Source organism: Castor canadensis, chromosome 10 (assembly GCF_047511655.1).
Source record: "Castor canadensis chromosome 10, mCasCan1.hap1v2, whole genome shotgun sequence".
Taxonomy (NCBI): Eukaryota; Metazoa; Chordata; class Mammalia; order Rodentia; family Castoridae; genus Castor; species Castor canadensis.
The window spans coordinates 35,224,096-35,243,422 of record NC_133395.1 but is presented as its reverse complement, the minus strand read 5'-3'; the positions used below and the strand labels follow the sequence as shown (position 1 = coordinate 35,243,422).

Genomic DNA, 19,327 nt, shown 5'->3' with positions numbered 1-19,327 from the left:
ACAGCTTGAGGCTGTTGTTTTCTCATGCTGCAATCTGCGAGAGAAATGGAAACACAAAATCCTACACTATAATATCAGTGTTTACTTTACACCATTCATACATGAGATTCATGGAATTACTTCATGCAATTCAAACTCAGACGCACATATTTGAGGTTATATGCACAGATTTAATATGCAATACATGGTAAACCTTGAGAAAAAAGCAAATTATCTTATAATACAATGTTCTGCACTTAATAAAATGTTACCTTATTTGAAGAAATATAGAGTTGGGGTATTTAATATTGATAAATTCTCTAGATAATTAAGGTATATCATCTACACATCAAGTTTAAGTATGACAAAATGGCTTTGAAGCATTGAAAAATTTGATTTGATTGACAGTGCTACCTATCACTTTTAAGCTGTGTCTTTAAAGGGTAAAGGAAGTTATTTGAGTGTCAGTTTTCTTATCTGTGGAAAATAAGCCATAATGCCTATTTATTTGCTATTTTAGGGTTCAAAGATAACATATGTAAAGCACAAAGAATATACAGACATTCAATGATTAGTTATCATCTAAATGATTTTAATAAACATCTTTGTAAGATTTATTACACAGTTTGCTGTCTTCTTCAAATAGACTGGCAAAAATTTAACCTTTCTTTCATTACTAATAGTCATTATTTCTAAAGCAATTATGACGCTGTAATAAAGCATTTTTCTCCAAGGACTAAAGAGCTATGTAAACCTATTTGCTTCCATGCAGACCTTGCTGTGATTATTCAAATTCTTACTTTAAAGATAATTTTGACATCTTTGCTGGCTGCCACTTCTTTGCCCTTAGTGTCCCTAAGTGCAAAGGGATTTTCCCAATCTGAGTAGTAGTTTGGCATCTATAGTTTGGTAATGAAAAAATCATTTTTAAAAAAGATGTATTTTCTTTTAATAAGGAAAACTAAAGTGAAGTGTCACAAATTTTCATGGCTATGGGATACATAAAAAATCTATGTTTTTAGCTGATAAAAACATTTTAGAGGACCCAAGTTATAAAACTATTGAGAAATCTTCCTTCCACTTATTTTTCTTTGCTATTTTACATCTATGTACAACTAGAAAATCATATTCATAAGAATGTAAGAAATAAATCTAAGCTAAGAGTTAAAAGCCCCTTGGAGAGGGAAGATTTCAGATCCCTTCCTAAAGGTAGTAACAGCACACAGACAATGTGTGTTTTATATCATGTATATCACATACAGAATGTGTGCATAAGAATATCCTACAGCGGACATTTCAGCAAAATTCACTGTTCTTCATTTTTTATGCACCCTCCATTCTCTGGCCCCATTATTTACTCTCTGGTCTGGAATATTTCTACCTACTCTTAGGGCCTTATTCTTCTTCAACTTTCACCTCAAATGCCACCTATTTTACCTTCATTATAATGTACGACTTCCTCCAGCGTCTAGTAGCTCTTGTTCTTGGAGGATTTACGAGCTAGGTCTCCAGAAGGTTTCCTCAGTTTAAAAGCTCTCTGTGTTTATAAAGGATTGATTTAAAACATTCACTTCTGACAAAGGCCACACTGGACATGATTAGGAAAGCCCTTCAATTTAGCACAGGACAGACAAAAATGCAATCAAGGAATAGACAATTCCTTTTAAGCACAGAAAGATTAGAAGCAATTCTCACAATGATATTTGAGATCTGTGCTTGGGTTTACTTAATACACTGTTAAGACTGAAGATCTGAGGAGGGAAATCAACAAATGGGCCCACCACAGTAGACACATAATTTATTCACACTCACAGAGATATTTAACTGCATGGTGCAAATAAAGGTAGCATTTTCCTTCTATTAAGGTTTGTTAAATGAAATTTATGTTTCTAACACACACTGAAAACACCAAAAACTGATTCTACTGTTACCAGCTTTTAAATCAAAACAGTTTGCTATCTGGTAAGGACAGGAGAACTGGTCGATTTATTTCATAAAACTTTATGTACAAAGAGACAGTGTGTATGAGCTTAATGGAGAGAATATAGAGTCTGGAAGGGTAATTTTTATTACAATTTATAGTGGGATTATCCATACTCCACAGTTCTCCAATTTTATGGTACCACGATGCTGACACAGTTAACTGCAATGGGGTAGGAGGCATAATTTGTTTCACCCTGACTGGGAAGTGAAATGGGCGTTACTATCATACAAGAAAACTATCTGACTCTATTAACTGCTTGGGTCCAATCAAAGCCATTATTCATCCTATTTTCACAGGTAAAATATTTAACCCAAAAGGAAAAGAATAAATAAGAAGTGACTGTAATTTTCATACAGCACTATCTTCCCACTAGACTTCCCATTAAGCCATATGAATATTTCTCACTTGCAGGGGTTCAACTCTAAAACTACTAAAACCTAAATTATATCAGACATCTATAATGTATTATCAAACATTATTCTTTAATATTAAGTACTATGAAATAAAACAAACTTGGGAAACAATATGTACTCAAGAACATGAGGGAACTAGAGAAGGCGCCTTGACTGAAAGTAGTAGCAGCTTTGGGGATGGTGTTCAATTGTTCTTCAAACACTCGTAGTTACTGTGTGTCTGACACTGGGTGAGGGATCAGGCAATGAGAAGAGGGCGTGTGTGTGTGTGTGTGTGTGTGTGTGTGTGTGAACTGCTTTACAATTTAAGATGTACCTTCCCAGAAAAGGTAGCACTGAACCAGGTATTTTGCCAGAGACATTTTCTCCATAGACAAAGGTAGAATGTCACTGAGAACAGTCATAGCACACAGCTGGGACATGAGAGGCATTTGGTGGAATGACAACAGATTGGAGTGGTGGAGTGGTAGGAACCTGCTGCTTTTTATGTTGTTTGGCACTTTCCGCTTTGTAATGCAAAGGACAGTATCTTTTTGCTTAGGGGTTAGGACTGCAAATCAATATTGGCCACAGCATTCCTAAGTATCTCCTGCAAAACACTGAACCTACTGCAGGCTATACTAATGCACCCACATGTTCATTGATCTCTGCACTCAATAAATATCTATTGAGCATTTACTAGAATTATACAAATGTTGGGGAAATAGTAGCTAACAGGGCTTGAAAGATACTTTCATGAAGCTTAAATTTTAGTGAAGAATTTTCAGAGAATCTCAATTTCTTGTATCAAAGAAATGAGTATAACAATATAAATGGATTTAATCTAATTAAGAAACATTGTAAGTACACATATAAATGACAATGAAACCCCTCTGTACAACTAATAAATGCTTATAAAGCATACCTATATAAACTACAGTTCTAGTCACAAGAGGGGCTTATCCTTCCTGTAGGGCCCCTCTCTAGGTCTTCCTATCCTCAGGAAAGTGAGAAACCCATACACCATAGGATTATCTTTTGAACTCTGACTTGCTTCTACTGAACTCCTAAACCCATGGCTAGTGAGAAGGGAGCTGCTCTGACAAATACTCCAAGGTTTACCAAACTTTCTTCCTGAATTATTCCCAAGACATAACTCTCCAGTTTAATTTTACTTTCTTTCTGTGACATTCAAAGACACTGGTTTCCTTGTTTGGTGGGTTCAGCTTTCAGCAGAACTTGCTAATTACATATATGTTGGAACACCTATGCCATGGTTTAGCCAACAAACAATACATACATTTTTTTAAAGAACTGCACAGATATGCAGAAGTTATAATTTTAATTTTACTAAGGAGACTCAACACAGAAATGTACAGGATAAGAAGTTAGAAAACAGGAGAATTTATTGGAGGGTAGAAGTGGGTAGGACTTACACTTTTTCTTTCTGTGCCAAATTAAATATGGTCTTAAAATAGTTCATATACTAGAGCTCTAAGAACAAAGTAAATAAGTTAAGTTTCAAATTCAGGTTTGAGATTTTTCTTAAAAGGGGCAAATTCACTGCATTCTTTTACAACTCTAAGTTAGCTGGAAAAATCTAGGGATAATCTTATAAAAAATAACTACAGTTCCTTTTGTGCTGTCACATTCTTCTAAAACTCTGCCACTAGATGGCAGTACAAAAACTGTCATTTTCAATATAGGTCTCTTCTGTAATAATATGACTTCTGGGATTGGTGATTCTGTTTATCCAAGAGAAACAAGAATCAAGATTCAGAAAACAGTAGAATAGTGAAGGACAGGGAAAGGAGATAAGAGAATGACAACTAAGAAAAGGAGAAACAGGGAAACGGAGAGAAACTGAGGAGTGAGGGCAGAGAAAAGATGGAGGCAAAGTGGGTACCTTCTAAAGGAAATCAAGAAAGAAGGGAAAGAGGAGAGTTCAAGGTATGAAAGCCTCATTCAAATGGACAGGCACTGCATTTTAGCATGACCCAGTAAACACACACGCACACATAGACACACAATACCACATATGTGATTCTGTAAAGAGGTTTGTAAGTCAGTTTCATAAAATAATACTTATTTGGGTGATGTTCTCAGGTATTTTTAACCTACTTTATGCTATTTCACTTTTTTTTTTGTTGTTTTTGCGTTACTGGGTTTGAACTCAGGGCTTCACACTTGCTAAGCAGGTGCTCTACTGCTTAAGCCATGTCCTTAGGCCTTTTTCCTCTGGTTATTTTGGAGATAGGGTCTCACTTTTTACCCAGGCAAGCCTGGATTATGATCTCTTATTTGTTGCTGGATGACAGGCAAACACCACCATGTCCAGCTTTTTTCTAGGGGCCATGAACTTTGATGCCCGGGAAGGTCTGGAACTGCAATCTTCCCGATCTCAGCCTCCCATGTAGCTTGGGATGACAGGTGCGTGCAATTGCACCCAGCTATGGGTCTCTCTAACTTTTTGCTTGGGCTGACCTCAAACCATGATACTCCCAATCTGAGCCTCCCAAGTCCTTAGTATTGCAGGAGTGAGCCACTGGCGCCTGGCTCTATTTCACATTAAAAACAAAACAAAACAAAACATTTTTATCAACATATATTAGTTGTACAGGGGTTTCCCTGTGACCTTTCCATACATGCTTACAAAATATCATGTTTAGGTTCATCCCAACCACCCTCATTTACCCTCATCCCTCTTCCCCCTACTCAAAATGATTTTGACAGGTTTCAATGTCCTTTTTTCATACAAGTATATAAAGTACATTAATCCTATTCACGCTTCTTTAACCTCTCCTTATCTTATCCTGTCCCCTTTCCCTAACTGGACTGGTTTTGTATTCATATCCTTCATTATTTAAGCTCACAGTCATTGTTCAAAGGAGTTTTGCCATGGTATTTCACCTGTAAATAACCCCTCTGTTATGTTCCTTCCTCTCCCCCAAAAACTACTAGCTGTAAACTACTGAACTGATTTCAAGACTTACCAACAGGAAATGATCCAGACTGTGGGCAACACTGTTTCAGTGTATTGCAAATTAGAGCTGACCATATAAGTGGTTCATAAAACATTTGTTGAATAAATGAACTAGTCATTAGACGACAAAAAAGATAGTGAAGCCACCTAATTGTGAAAAACACAACTGGTCAATGACCAAAGCAGCATGTCAGCTCACACGAAGGTGCCTTGCACAAGAAGTGATGTGCGAGTATTACTCTGTAAATTGGTACCTCTTCTTTTATTTAGTAGATTGATAAATATCAATTCGATTTTTTCCTACAGAATACAAAGCAAAATACCAGTTAATCAATTCTCCATGAACTGTAGAAAACAGAATGAAATTGCTGAGAAAATAGTAGGATAGTTTGGGACAGAAAAAGAATTATTAAGGGAATTAAAAAAAAAAAAAAAGAAACGGGACAGAATCCAGAGCCACAGAGTTCTTAATTATTAAAAAGCCATTTAAAACAGTGCTGGCAGTGATTGTAAAACCAAGTTTGCCTCTTGGATCTTATATTCTTCCTTCTTTGATTTGTTCCCCTAGGCCTTGTAAGTCATTGGGTAGAGTGTTTGTTTGCCAGCTAAATGTGTGTATGTGTGTGTGTATTTCTGGGAGTGAGTACAGATACCCAAATATCATCCAAATAATTCTATAAATAATTGAAATATAATATGTAAAGTAAAAATTCCCTTGATACATCTCAGTACCTGGGCTGTGTGAAATTAGAACGTTATATTTAAGAAGAACATTATTCTAAGAGAGAAAAAAATGCTTTTTTTTTTTTCAAAATAAAACTATTCACAAAGGAAATGAAAGATAATGTACATTAAAATCCAGTATGTAATAGTCTATGCCTAAATATTAGAGAAGTCTTTTCAGGCATGCTGAAAAATCAACGTGGAGACTATGGTAGAAGACTATATTAGTAAAAATACAACATTTATGCAGAAATTTATTTAAACATAAATTAGGTCTTTTATTACAAGAGAAACTTGTCCTAGCAAATAAAAATGGTCCATTTTATTCAGTTGCTCTTAGTATCACTTTATAACAGAATGAATACAAAAGTCTACTCTAGGGTTAGATACCTAACAAATGCATTTGTCTCTATCTTCCCTTCCTTAATAACATCTACATCTTAGAATATACTGCTATAGCTACCCATACTTTACTTTCTGGGTTCTTTTTGCTTTTTTATTTGTATTTGCTATTGCACTCAGTGAGCAAGGGAGACAACCAAGCTCACCTACCAGTTTCTCTTTTTTGTTAATTCTCTTAGAATAATACAGACAGCTTCTGCCTGCTCTCTGAACCAGTAGTCATCAGCGAATCTTAGAACCTACCCAGTTTATGCCAGGTGAAGCAGTGGATTCAACAGACTGCAGACATTTCAGATAACCAAGAGTGTAAGAAGCCAACTTTTTGGTAGAATCTATTCAATTTCATGTGCACGCCCAGAAGTGAAAAAAAATACAAATAACTTTCAATTTTATGTTGAAAATCAGACCACAACAAACGATAGATCACCAATGTACTATAGAAAATAAAGCAATCAGAACTTCTAGTTGAAATTATATTTTTCACAAATACAGACTTCCTATCTTTGTCTCACCATTTAACAAGCCTTTGTTTTACAGTGGTAGCAGTGAAACTCCTCAGTCTTATAAAAGTCTCTACTTAAGAATAATAAGCCAAAGCACAGCAATAAACTGTAGACTCACTTTCCAACAAATATCATTTAAAAAAAGGACATAAGTAACTCGAGGGTTGTTTCATAAAAAGCAAATACACAATTAAAGTATTAGTCTGTATCTAGTAGTTATTACACATAAAAGTAGAAGAGAATAAATTTACCAAAGGAAGAGAAGTGGTTCGGTCATAGAAGCCAAGACAACTGTACACATAAGCATAGGTCAGCTGCCCAGGACTATTCTGGTCATATGGACAGATGACACCAGGATTCTACCAAATGATGAACTAAAAGTGGACAGTCATGTGTAAGGTAGATGGAAGAAGTGAGTTTGTGACAAGAACCATGACCTAAAACAAGACATCAACACTGACAAGTAGGAAAGCTGATGACAGAAGAAAATTAGTGAAATGGTGAGACCTGAAATGACGAGTCTCATGAGAGTCAGTCTCTAAGGACATTCAGTGCATCAGGAGTGAAGGCCATTTTTCCAAAGCTTTGTAGTATTCACTTGATGACCCTATTTCCTATTGCAAATATAAATGGCATAAGACTAAAAATACACTTGTGGCTTCTTCCTGTAGGCTGCTCCGAAAAGCAACAGCCTATAGGAAGAAAATGGAGTGTGAGTATTTCAAATTTGCTCACAGCCACATCCCTTTGGAACTCCTGAATGGATGCTATGGAGAGTTCTTCACTGTATGTCCACATTGAGATATAAAAGAAACTAGCACTCTTTTAAAGGAGTGACGAAAGAAATTACACACCCAAATTGGGTTGGATTCTTAACGGGGAACCAACATTCTCTAGTTGGATATTTTAGGAACTAGTATTTTATACTCTTGGATCTAATCACACAATTTTTTAAAATCAGGAATAACAAATCATAACCTATAATAAGTTATTTTTTAAATATCACACTATTCTAATAATAAGTTTTGATGCAATAAACATGTTTTATATAATTCCAGTAGACTTGGCTGCTGGTACTGCATTTGCATGAAGAAAATATGGCTGTATAAGGAACTGGAGTAGGGCTCTTTGCTTCTAGATAATCTAATTTATCACAGTCACATGGGCAACTGACTAATTTTTGTGTGGATAAGGAGAAGATGATAATGAGGAGAAAGAACAGGTCATCTTCATAGGCTAAAATGATGCACAGGAAAGTAGTTAGGGAAGAAAACTGGGCAACATGAAATACCCACCCAGCTGTACTTGAATTTTCAAGCCCTAGTAGTTCCAAAGCCACTGATCAATCAGACTTTGTCATTCCTGGGCATCAAGGTTTCCTGTTCCCTTGGCCAGATGGAGAAATGACCAGCTCAGGTATGGACATGATGGAGGAGGTAAGTCCATATTTTTTAGCTCTTTAGCTGAATTTTCTGAAATTGATCATGGATTGCCCTTTAGTTATCCCAAATTTCTAAAATGTCATCCCTATTAATATTAAAATATTGCCCTTAAAAACTATTACAAATTATTTTGGGATATATGTTGCATATTGAATTGTTTTGTGTATTCCACTAGTCAATATTTGATCTTTATTATATTAGTTTTTGTATAATTTCAGAATTATCAGTAAAACTCAAATTTCACTTAACTTCTATTTGCTTTTTTTTTTTGTCAATCCCATATCATTATTTTCTGTCTTTGTATTTACAATTACCAGTGGAACCCAAATTTTACTTAACTTTTTATTTTTATGCTTTTCATTGTCAATCCTAAATCATTACTATCTGCTTTTGCATTTCCTTTTATTTTTCAATATTTATCTTTTCTCAACAATTTTGTCAAAATAATAAATAAACCTTGGAATTCAGACTAACTGTAAGTTATAGGTTACTCCACAGTATAATATATGTAATTAATAAGGACTTTGCTTCTCCAATTCTTCCCTCTAAAGACCTATCCATCTTCTTTTTCTTTCTTTCTTTCTTTCTTTTTTTGCAGTACTGGGGCTTGAACTCAGGGTCTACACCTTGAGCCACTCTGCCAGCCCCTTTTTGTGATGGGTTCTATCAAGATAGGGTCTCATGGACTATTTGCCTCTACTAGATTGTTCTTGTGCTATCTCCCACTTGTAAAGTCCCTCCATGATAGCTAGCCATCCCAGAATGTCTCCACAGCTATTTACAAACTACTCAGAGCTGTCTAGACTGTGTCTCCTTCCTTCACCTCCCATCTTAACAAGAGTTCCAATCAGTCGTCTGTCATCTCACTCCACTGACATGGTGCTCCTCATTGTCACCAATGAAGTTCCCTCACCTAATCCTAATACACAATTCTTGGTCTTCATTTTACTCAGTTCCAGAGCAGCATTTGGTGACAACTGACAACTCCCTCCTTGAGCCACAATTTCACTTACATTCTCTTTAACATTCTTCTACTTCCCTCACTAGCAGATCAGCGGTACTGGATTTCCTCTGCTGTTTTTAAGCTCTCAGTGCTGAACTGCTCAGTCTTCCTTTCTCTATTCTGGCTCTCACCCAAGATGACCCATGACAGTTCATAGCATTAGTACCTCTGCTACCCTCGTGGATCCCAAATTTATTTTTCCCAAAGCAACTACCTCCTTTTTCTGTGCCCCAGGCTCACTTATCCGACTCCCATTTCATGCTTTTCCTTCAAATGTAGAACAGGCGTGATGGATATGGGAAGACTCTTCTCAACACCACTCTTTCTCATCTTAGTAAGAGCACCACTGTTTGCTCCATAGTTCACCAGAAAACCTAGAAGGCATCTCTACTTCCACTCCTTTTCCTATAACCACTCCTAATTCAAACTTCACCAGTCTCCTTTCTATTTTCACTCCCGCCCTATACTCCTTACTATATATAAAGGCTCAATGATTTTTGTAAAAGGCAAAAGGGAGCAACTCACACTCCTTCTCAAAGTTTCAGTCCTGGTGGCTTCCCATCTGATTTAGTACAAAAACCAAAGAACGTACACCTTGGTCTCTGAGGCCTACCCCTCAAACCCTCATCTCTACCATCTTGCCATTGCTCACTCTCCTCCAGTCCTAAGGGCCTCTTTGGTGTTCTTTCTTTCTCACACAGGTCATATAAATCTCAGTGTCTTTGACTCTGCAGTTCTCTTTTCTTGGAATGGTCATTCCCAGCTATTATCACCAAAGCTGGTTTGTCAGAGACGTCTTCCTTGATTATACCTAAAATTGCATTCTCCTATTAACTTTTCATCCTTTTAGTTAAGTCTTATTTTCCTTCTTAGCACTTACACCATCTAACAAATGCTGGCTCTCCTACTGGAACATAAAGTTCATGACAGCAGAAACTGGCTCCTCTTGGAATTCCAGTTCCAAGAATTGTGCTTAGCTTATAATAAATGCACTTTACATGCTAGAAGGAAGAAGAATTCTACAAGGCAATAATGAACCAAGGACAATTTTGCCTGTAATTTGTTTAGGCATTCAATGCTTTTCTGTCCCTAAATATCTATTAAAAAAACAATGAAAATCTCCTGGGAAACGTAGCACAAACTTCCTGAGGCTGGTCTGAAATTCCTGGAGTGAAAATTACAAGGCCGTATAGTCCCCTGAGGGTCTTGTTTATAGATATCAAGTCTCAGCTTCTGTGGTAACAAAACACCCCCTACATGGGGAGGTCTGTACCTCTCAGCAATTGGGGGGTGAGTGTTACTTGCCTTTTTGGTGTCAAGGAGAAAATGTCTTCCTTAGGAGATTGCTCTCCCATCCCCCTCTCACAGCTCTAGTCTAAAGTATGTTCATTTACTCTACCTTTCAGAGCACTGTTCCATCTTTCTTCCAATCTCACACTACACTGAAAGCCCTACGGAGATATCTATATACTCTGAATTAGATAAAAATGTTCCCTTCCTTTAGGCCAATATATATTCTTTACCCAGGTGGATGGATGGGCCAAGGTTCTTAGCACCATCAGAAAGGATTTTCATATGCTTTAGCTACTCAAGTGTCCCTTGTGGAAGTTTCAACCCACCACTTCCCCAAACCCTCACCACCCTCTTCTAAGCATCACAGTCAGAACATTGCTTCTTTCCATGTGCAAATATTGTTATCAAATATAATTTTATCTCTTTGTGATTATAACTACACTCCTATTGGGCAAATAACTGACTGGTGTATATTTTACTACAACTCTATCCATAGTTAAGTGTTATTTAATTATTTCTGTGATTTGTTTGTTTGCTTTGATACCCATGAGACAGAAGCAGCATCTGCTTTGTTCAACATTACATCTTTAAAGTCAATAATGCCTGATAGTGACACTCAATAAATGCTTAAATGAACAAATGACTGAATGATACATTAGCTTACATGTGGAAGTGTACATTCACAGTCCTTTGTGTTGTGTGTTCCTATATGGTCATCTATTTTCCTATCAGAGACCAGATATGTCACACCAATTTTAAAAGAAACTAGCCATTATGGTCATCTAATTATATGAGTTACACTCTGTCTTTATTATTAGCATTTTGAAAATCCAACTCCCATATCATATTTTCTTTTGCTCAATCATACCAGATATATAAGTCTTAAATGGGAAGGGAAATAGGGGCTCCTTCTATCTCTCATTCATTTCATTGGCTGCAAAACAAAAGATTTGAGGAATCACTGAAATGCCCTTTCCTTTACTCCTTCTGGGAGGTATGCAAGCCTCCTCCACTAGACACTTTATCTAATTAATCAGTTAAACAATTGAAAACTTTAAGATGTTATAGTAATGTTTGTAGACTATGGCAATTAAAATTCAGTAATTTTCCCCCTATAATTGCCTATTTTTTAAGAAAAAGAAAGAAATTTTGAGCATTATTGCTTCTGATAATTTCTGGGAAAAATAATAATGAACAATAAGTGGAAATATTTGATACTTGATCAAGGCTAGACATTCATGTTATGCTCTTACCCTTCTCAGTAACTTTAGGAGAGATTATTACGATTCCCATTTTATCACTGATGACAATAAGGATTAATGAGATTATACAACTTCCTGACATCACAGCTATAAGAGAGAACCAAGACTGTCACTTTGATCTCAAACCTCACGTCCCTAAGGACCATAGCACAGTCCAGTGGGTTCATGATTAAATAAATTTTTATTTGAAAAACTACTGAGTTAAATATACTGCGTGAAACTAACAAATATATTCACATAGAGAACAAATTACAGCATGAGTCTTCAAGCTCTGCAATGACACGTTTTCTAGAAAGTTAAATTTTAGCTATATAATTATATATTTTATATTTACTAACTGAAAAAACTTCTCCCATAAAAAATAATGTCAAATAAAAATTACCTCTTTTGCTTCACTAATGAGTCAAAATTGTGTAAAGGGTTATGAGCATGAGAACAATGTTTTTCTTAAGTGATATCACAGAATATTGGATTTATTGTATACACACACATAAATAAAATAATGAACATATAAGGGTGTATGTTTCACTACTTGTTAATTTCTTATTCTTAAAACACTTATAATCACCTCTCTGTATTGTGAAGGAAAATACCTGATTTGGCCTTCAGTCATGCTATTATCACTCAAATAGATTTGTTCATTTCAATGTGAGGGATTCATAATTTCAGGGGTTTAGCTTCAGGAAAATCCATGAAAAGGCTCCCTAATCCCTCTTTTGTCTCTACACTTTCACAACACCCACATACTAGTCCCTGGTCCATAATTCCATAAAAGACAGAGGTTGTCTAATAAGAGTGAATGTCTACATTTTAACTTCTCAAACTAAAATTCCTAAATTCACCTAGGAAGGTGAAGTTTATTTCAGTGCTATGAAGAAACTCAATGTAGATAAAATAATAACTTGCCAACAGGGCAGGCACAAATCATACCGTAAAACTTTTTCTAAATTTGAAATAAAAAATAATCTCTCTCTGTTGAATTCTTCCTTGTACAAGAAACAAAACTTCGTGTTTAGTAGCATTTTATGAGAAGACAGTGGCTTATGTATTTGTCAATCATATTTTAATTATGGGCTTCAGTTATAACTCAGTGGCAAAACAATGTCTAGCATTATTTCAGGTTCTGAAGACAAAATTACATATATATGTACTCAATTTAAAAGGGAAAGAGCCAATGACTATGGGATTTCACATTTCTATAGAAGGGTACTTTAGTTTTGGGATTCAAAGGCAGAGAAGAAAGACTAGATTGAATGATGGTATCATTCCCTCTAGTAAAAATTTGAAACAAAAAAAATTAGAAGTAAGAAACAACTTCATGACTGGCTGCATAACTATCAAATTTAATTAAATACTAGGTATTATTACACACAGTCAAGTAGCAAATATCTTCCTGCCTTATAAACCCTAGAAGGAAGTATTAACATTTCATTTAAAAATATTTCCATTATATTAAGTCATCCTGTTATTTAAAATAATAACTTAGACTTTTAAGATGATAAAAACTCAAAACTACCTGACACTTTTATAGCCATACACTTAACTATAGAAGTATTTTAATGGTAACCTTTTTAACAAAGCTCCCAAAAGTGAATTATCAGACCTAGGGCCTTGTAACTTCATGGTACTTGTTATTGTCATCCAAATAAACTCTAGTCTAAAAACAACAAAAAAAGACATATCCTTATTTCTCTTCGTTTCTTTGAGGGATTTCACTTCATACGTAACCATATAACCATACACACCTTTCCCATTTGTGCATTTAAAGATGGCCATTATTTTACAAATCCTGACTTGATTAATAAAAATACAGACCAGGTACAACTTAAAAATGCACCCAGATAAACGTGCTTTCTAAACTGTACTCAATGGTTAGTCACTTGATCCACTTGGTTCTGCACGGACCTTCCGTGACTACACTGTTTACAAACAAATTTAGGTCCCATCCATTGAAAAGATGAACAGTTGATGTCTAGTATTGAAATAAATCAAGGCTTTATGTCTTCTTACCTTTGCCATGGCCTCTCCCATCCTCCAAAAGCGGCACTACAATAGTGTTGTTCACATTTCCAGGTGACCGTACAGCTGTGTAGACAACAGGCACCGACTGTACCACCACGGGGATACGGTGAACATGACTCAGTTTATTGGACTGTAAATTCATGGGACTTGAAGGCGGTACGGGGTGGATAATGTGCAAAAACTGCTGGCCTCCCACGCCAGATGCAGAGGCAACAAGGGGTCCTGGAGTTAATACTGTGGATGAAGACGATGCTGAAGATACCGACGTTATAACAGTTGGGGATGAGGCTGGACGACTAGAAGATGATGAAGAGGTTGAAGTAGAAGACGGTGAGGAGGCAGATGCTGTCATGGAGACTGGGGAGGATGAAACAGCGGTAGGGGACGTCCTGGCTTTGTGTATGGACAAGTCCACTGGCTCAGTTTGTGTTTGGAAGTGATCTACAGGTAATGAGTCCTCCGGTGGCTCCCCTTTCACATTATTTAGCAACAGGGGAACAGCTTCCATATCGGGGTAGTTGTGGACGTTTGGAGACTGTAGGGAGGAAAATGGAACACATATTTATCTTTGTTAATCATAGTTTTCATAGCTGCATGATCGATTACTTGAAAGTTTATTAGTTTTTCTCACATTGAACTGGGACATAAATTAATTTCCCAGATTTTGAAGACTTGTTCTAAGACAGTCCCAGAGATTAAAACCGAAGGGACAAAAGTACAAAACAGAATAAGACAAGTCCTCTATCATAAAGCATTTTCATTCCACTGGCAGACATAACACAATTGTTTAAAATAGACTAAAGCCAGTGTTTTATGGGAGAAAAATGAGGCCACAGTAATCTGAAAGTGCACAGCAAATTACCCAAAATCTTCTTTAAAAGACAAGTTTTGAATACAAAGCATTATCTACTTAGGGCTGTAGAAACATAATTTATTTAATTAAAAATCATTTTGTCAGCTTGATTCATCACTATGTTAATGAGTCTCAGTTTCCTGCTATGATCTAATGCCAGTTTTCGCTGGATACGCTGAGCATTCCTTTCTAGATCTGATCTTCTAGGATGTAAATGATTCTACCCTTACTCAATGCTATCAAAATCTGGAGACAAAATATTACCCAGCAATAATACTGGAAAAACTCACTACAAGGTTTCTCCTTTCATGTTTGGTTCAGGAGTTACTAGGACCTACATACTCATTCTAAGCATTAACAAAGGACCAAATGCCAAACAAAAATCAACAAATCAAACAAAATGAAATCAAACAAAAACCAGCACTCCTTCTAAAGCATAAAGGTTTCATGAGAGCACTGGAGTTTTGTCAAGGAGGCAAATAATTTCATTTTCCAAAAGATTATAATATCCCTTAAAAGGATCCACAGTAAAACTTAAAATTTTTCAAGTAAGTTTTAAGAAATGGTAGTATAAAATACACACAAAAGTCCACCAAGGTATAAAAATACACTTCATAAAAGACAATATGTGTGATAAGGTAAATACAACATGATTATATCGTCATGTACAAGTCTGAAAGTTAGTTTTACTCAAAATAATCTAGTTAATAAAAAATTTACACATAACATTCTAGTGGATATGTCTTTTAAGTGTTCTGAGGACCACATTTGAGCTTTTCTAATCACATAACCTTTTCTTTTTCTGAACAAACATTTTAAAATTCAGCTTCAGCTTTTAGCATTTTGTTGAATGAATATAAGACAGAATCCAAAACCTCCCACGTGTTAGCGCCAGAGTACTAGATGTGTTTCCCACAGACAGCCATTACCAACAGCTGAATCTTGTTATTGTCAGCCAGTGGCTAAAAACCATCTTTAATGCCGGTCGTGTATTTTAATTACCTGGAAGTCTTAAAAGAAAAATGTGTCTTGACACCACTCTATCTGAGGAAAGCCCTCCAGAGATTCTCAGGAGTCACCAGGGTTGAGGATCATTTGAATAATATACTGCTTAATGTTACCCAAGATTTGTGTGCTGGCTGTGTCATCTTTAATGGCACCAGGGATTTCTAGAGATGCACTCCTTACACATACAGACTGTGCTCACAGCTATCTATCCACTACTTAAATGAATTATGTTCCAGTTTGCTTTTGCAATTTTTTGAGAAACAATTTCACGGCAGTGTTTGGAAAAAGAGTACAAATTGACTTGCCTAACATTATATACGTTGTCTTAACCATGACAAGAAATCTTTGTTTTGGAGCCTGTTATGTGACACTATAGAGAGAAAGTCAGATTTGAAACCCAAAGTCTTGGGTTTACCCTGCTACTTATTGGCAGTTCCACATTGGTATCACCACTACAGTTCTATGTATCTCAGCTTCTCAGTCTGTAAAAGAGTCACATTAACTCCAAACTTGTAAAATTGTTGTGGAGATTCACGCATTAAGCATTTCTGATAGTGAAAGACAAGCAGTTCACAGAACTCTCCTTTTTTAGAACTAAAAATTCCAATAGTACCTAATCTATCAGTAAAACTATCTCAAAGGTGCCCTGACTCACTGAACACAGTCTAAGATAAGCACTGATGGGGGGATCTCACAAGCATAGTCACTGCAGAGGTACAAGGTCTGTCAAACAACCAAATAGGTACATGTTATATAAACAGCAGAACAAGTAATCTTTAGAGGTCACTTCTGATTTTAGAAATTTCTCATGAAATACAGAAGACAGGCATTTGACAAGGTTTTTTCCCTATATTTTCAGTTTATTAGACTGACCCTCAGGAAGATCACTGAACAGTTGGTAGAGTGAGTGTGTAACTGATTACTCTGATTTCTTAAACTCATAATTATACACAGCTTGTATCAATCCACCCTTCGGGGCACATACATTTTGATGGTGATATAGAAAGATACTCAAGTAACTGTTTTGGGGCGGTGATCATTCTTAACACTCTTACCATGGATGAAACAGTATAGCACATTTGCTTCTTGGGTCTCAGTATGAAATCAGTTTAATGATTTTTAGGCTGTGTACCATTAGTGGGAGGTACTTTAAAAAGCTCACTATGTACTTCCTGCAAAAAATGAGTTAAAATGAATCTATACTGTGGGCATGTGACCTTTTAAGGTATATTGCACTTCTTTAAATGCCAGTATATTTTAAATAAAAGAGCAAATTTCTTTTTAAGCATGACACACAGCTGATACAACTCTTAGTTTTGTGACTTAGTTTCCCTCATTAACAGGTGGAATTTTAAAGATGTGAGCGCTGTACCTAATGTAAGCACCATGCGATTTTGGCTATTTTTACCCTAAACATAAGCCGCTAACATGATTATAGCTAGACCTCACGCTTCACTTTCCTCTTTTATTTTACTGAAAACAGAAGGCCGTCTTTCAAAATTTGTCTTGCGTGTGTCCTGATGGTCATAATTTGAGTTCTTTTTGGTGACTTTTTCCTTCTTTACACATTCAGGGGCAAAGTCTTAAACATAAAAATGCCATGAAAATATAAATTTATGAAACAGACCAAGAAAAAATTAAAGTATACTAAAGAAAGATAAATGATAATTCCTCTAAAATGTCAACATGAGAGAATAAAAGGAAACAAGCCAAATTATCCTGAGGAGCTAAACTTTGATTTTATAAGTATTACATGCATTATCCACCACATGTAAGTGTAAGGTATTTGAATGAATATTTAATTCCAATGCTTTATATCAATATCTCTATTGTCAATGTAAAAAATTGTTGATTTCTTATGAAAATTTAGAACACATGCCTAAGACAATGAACTCTGTGCTTTTACATTTATGATTTTATGCTTTCACATTTGAAATGAAACTTTTGTTGCTTTTACATTTATGATTTTATGCTTTTACATTTGAAATGAAACTTTGTTGCCAAAGTTTCCTCACATTTTATTTATTATATTTTCCCATGACTTACATCCTAGAGCTTTCAAAAGTCATACTATTTAGCCACATTAACCAAAATCTATATCTACAATTGTCCGAAACTCTAAGCTCTGGTTTGACTGACACGTGTGTTATGAAGCTGGGCTGGAATGGGGATTCTTCTATGTATTTTCCAAGTTAGAGGCAGACATTCTTAAGGACCGAAAAAATGGATAAACATGTTTGAATACAAATGTCAATATACAAACATGTAGCAAATGAATGACAGACTCTGAACAGAACTGATGACTACTTATCACATTTACTACAGGAGAAACTGGTGCTCAAGATATTTTGGATCGTAAACCACTTAAATTCTACTCATTTGGTTAAATCAAATGAAGGAATGTCACTAACACAAAGGTCAAAATGGAAGCACAGAAAGTTAGTTTAATTCTTTATAATTGCTTTTAAACTGAACCTCAGAAAGCATGCCAAGATACCTTAAAAATAAACTTTACCATTTCAACTGCACTGCATTTTGGAAAAGGCAAAACAGCTCAGTGGTTTGCCAAGGGTTTGAGGTAAGGGAAGGAAAGGAGGGATGATGAACACCTAGGCCTAGGTGAGACCATAAAACTACTTTATGTGAAACTGCAGATACCTACCACTGTGTATGTGTCACCCCACAGAACTCTACAGTGCAGTACAGGGGAGCTTGAATGGACACTATGGAGTTGACTGAAGAATGTATCAATAAAGTTCATTAAGTCATTAAATGCAACAAAAAATACCACAGGAAAACAAGATATTAATAGGAGAAATTATATACAGAGGTGCATAAACCATATGCACTACTATACTCTCTGCCAGGTTATTTGTAAATCTAAATCTGTAGTAAAAAATACAGCCTGCTTTTTAAAATTCACCACTAATGTTGTTGACAGGACCATATTTTTGTCTTTTATTCTGTCTACCATATGCAAAATTAATAATCTAGAACTGCAATTATATTTATAAATTAAAGAAGCAGTAACTATTAAAACTTTATTTTGTTTACCTCATACTTAAAATTTCATATTATTTTCAGTAGATGAATTACAATATTAAAGTTTTACTGTACATGAAAGGAAAATATGTTTTATACACTTTTGAGGGATAAAAGTTCATTTAAATGTTTTTTCTAAACCGTAATCTCATTCCAGCGCCCAAGGCAAATGTTCTGTGCTAGTTACATATTTTAAAATATGCAATAATGTTTGTCATTCTCAAACACATTAATCTTTGCTACCAGATGGGCCTTGCTTTTGATTTTACAGAATGTTCACCATAAATAGTTGTTTTTGTAACAATATCTCACAGAGGCAAAATATATCAAATTCCAGAGACAAGAAAACTTGACCTCAAAGTGGATGTGATAATCAAATGATACATTTGAAAACCAGGACTCATTACAAACAATACAGAGCAGAACTATAACCTTC

The 19,327-nt window shown here is 35.6% G+C and overlaps 1 protein-coding gene across 9 annotated transcripts in view; it reads right to left on the bottom strand.

The window, feature by feature from the left end:
- The window catches only part of Klf12 (KLF transcription factor 12), a 580,787-nt gene that overhangs the window by 119,442 nt on the left and 442,018 nt on the right, over positions 1 to 19,327 (bottom strand). For all 9 annotated transcript variants that reach the window (XM_074043232.1, XM_074043233.1, XM_020179159.2 and 6 more), the window contains one exon: positions 13,977 to 14,523. In XM_074043232.1, coding sequence (XP_073899333.1) covers positions 13,977 to 14,523 — 547 coding nt within the window. The remainder of the gene's footprint in view (positions 1 to 13,976; positions 14,524 to 19,327) is intronic.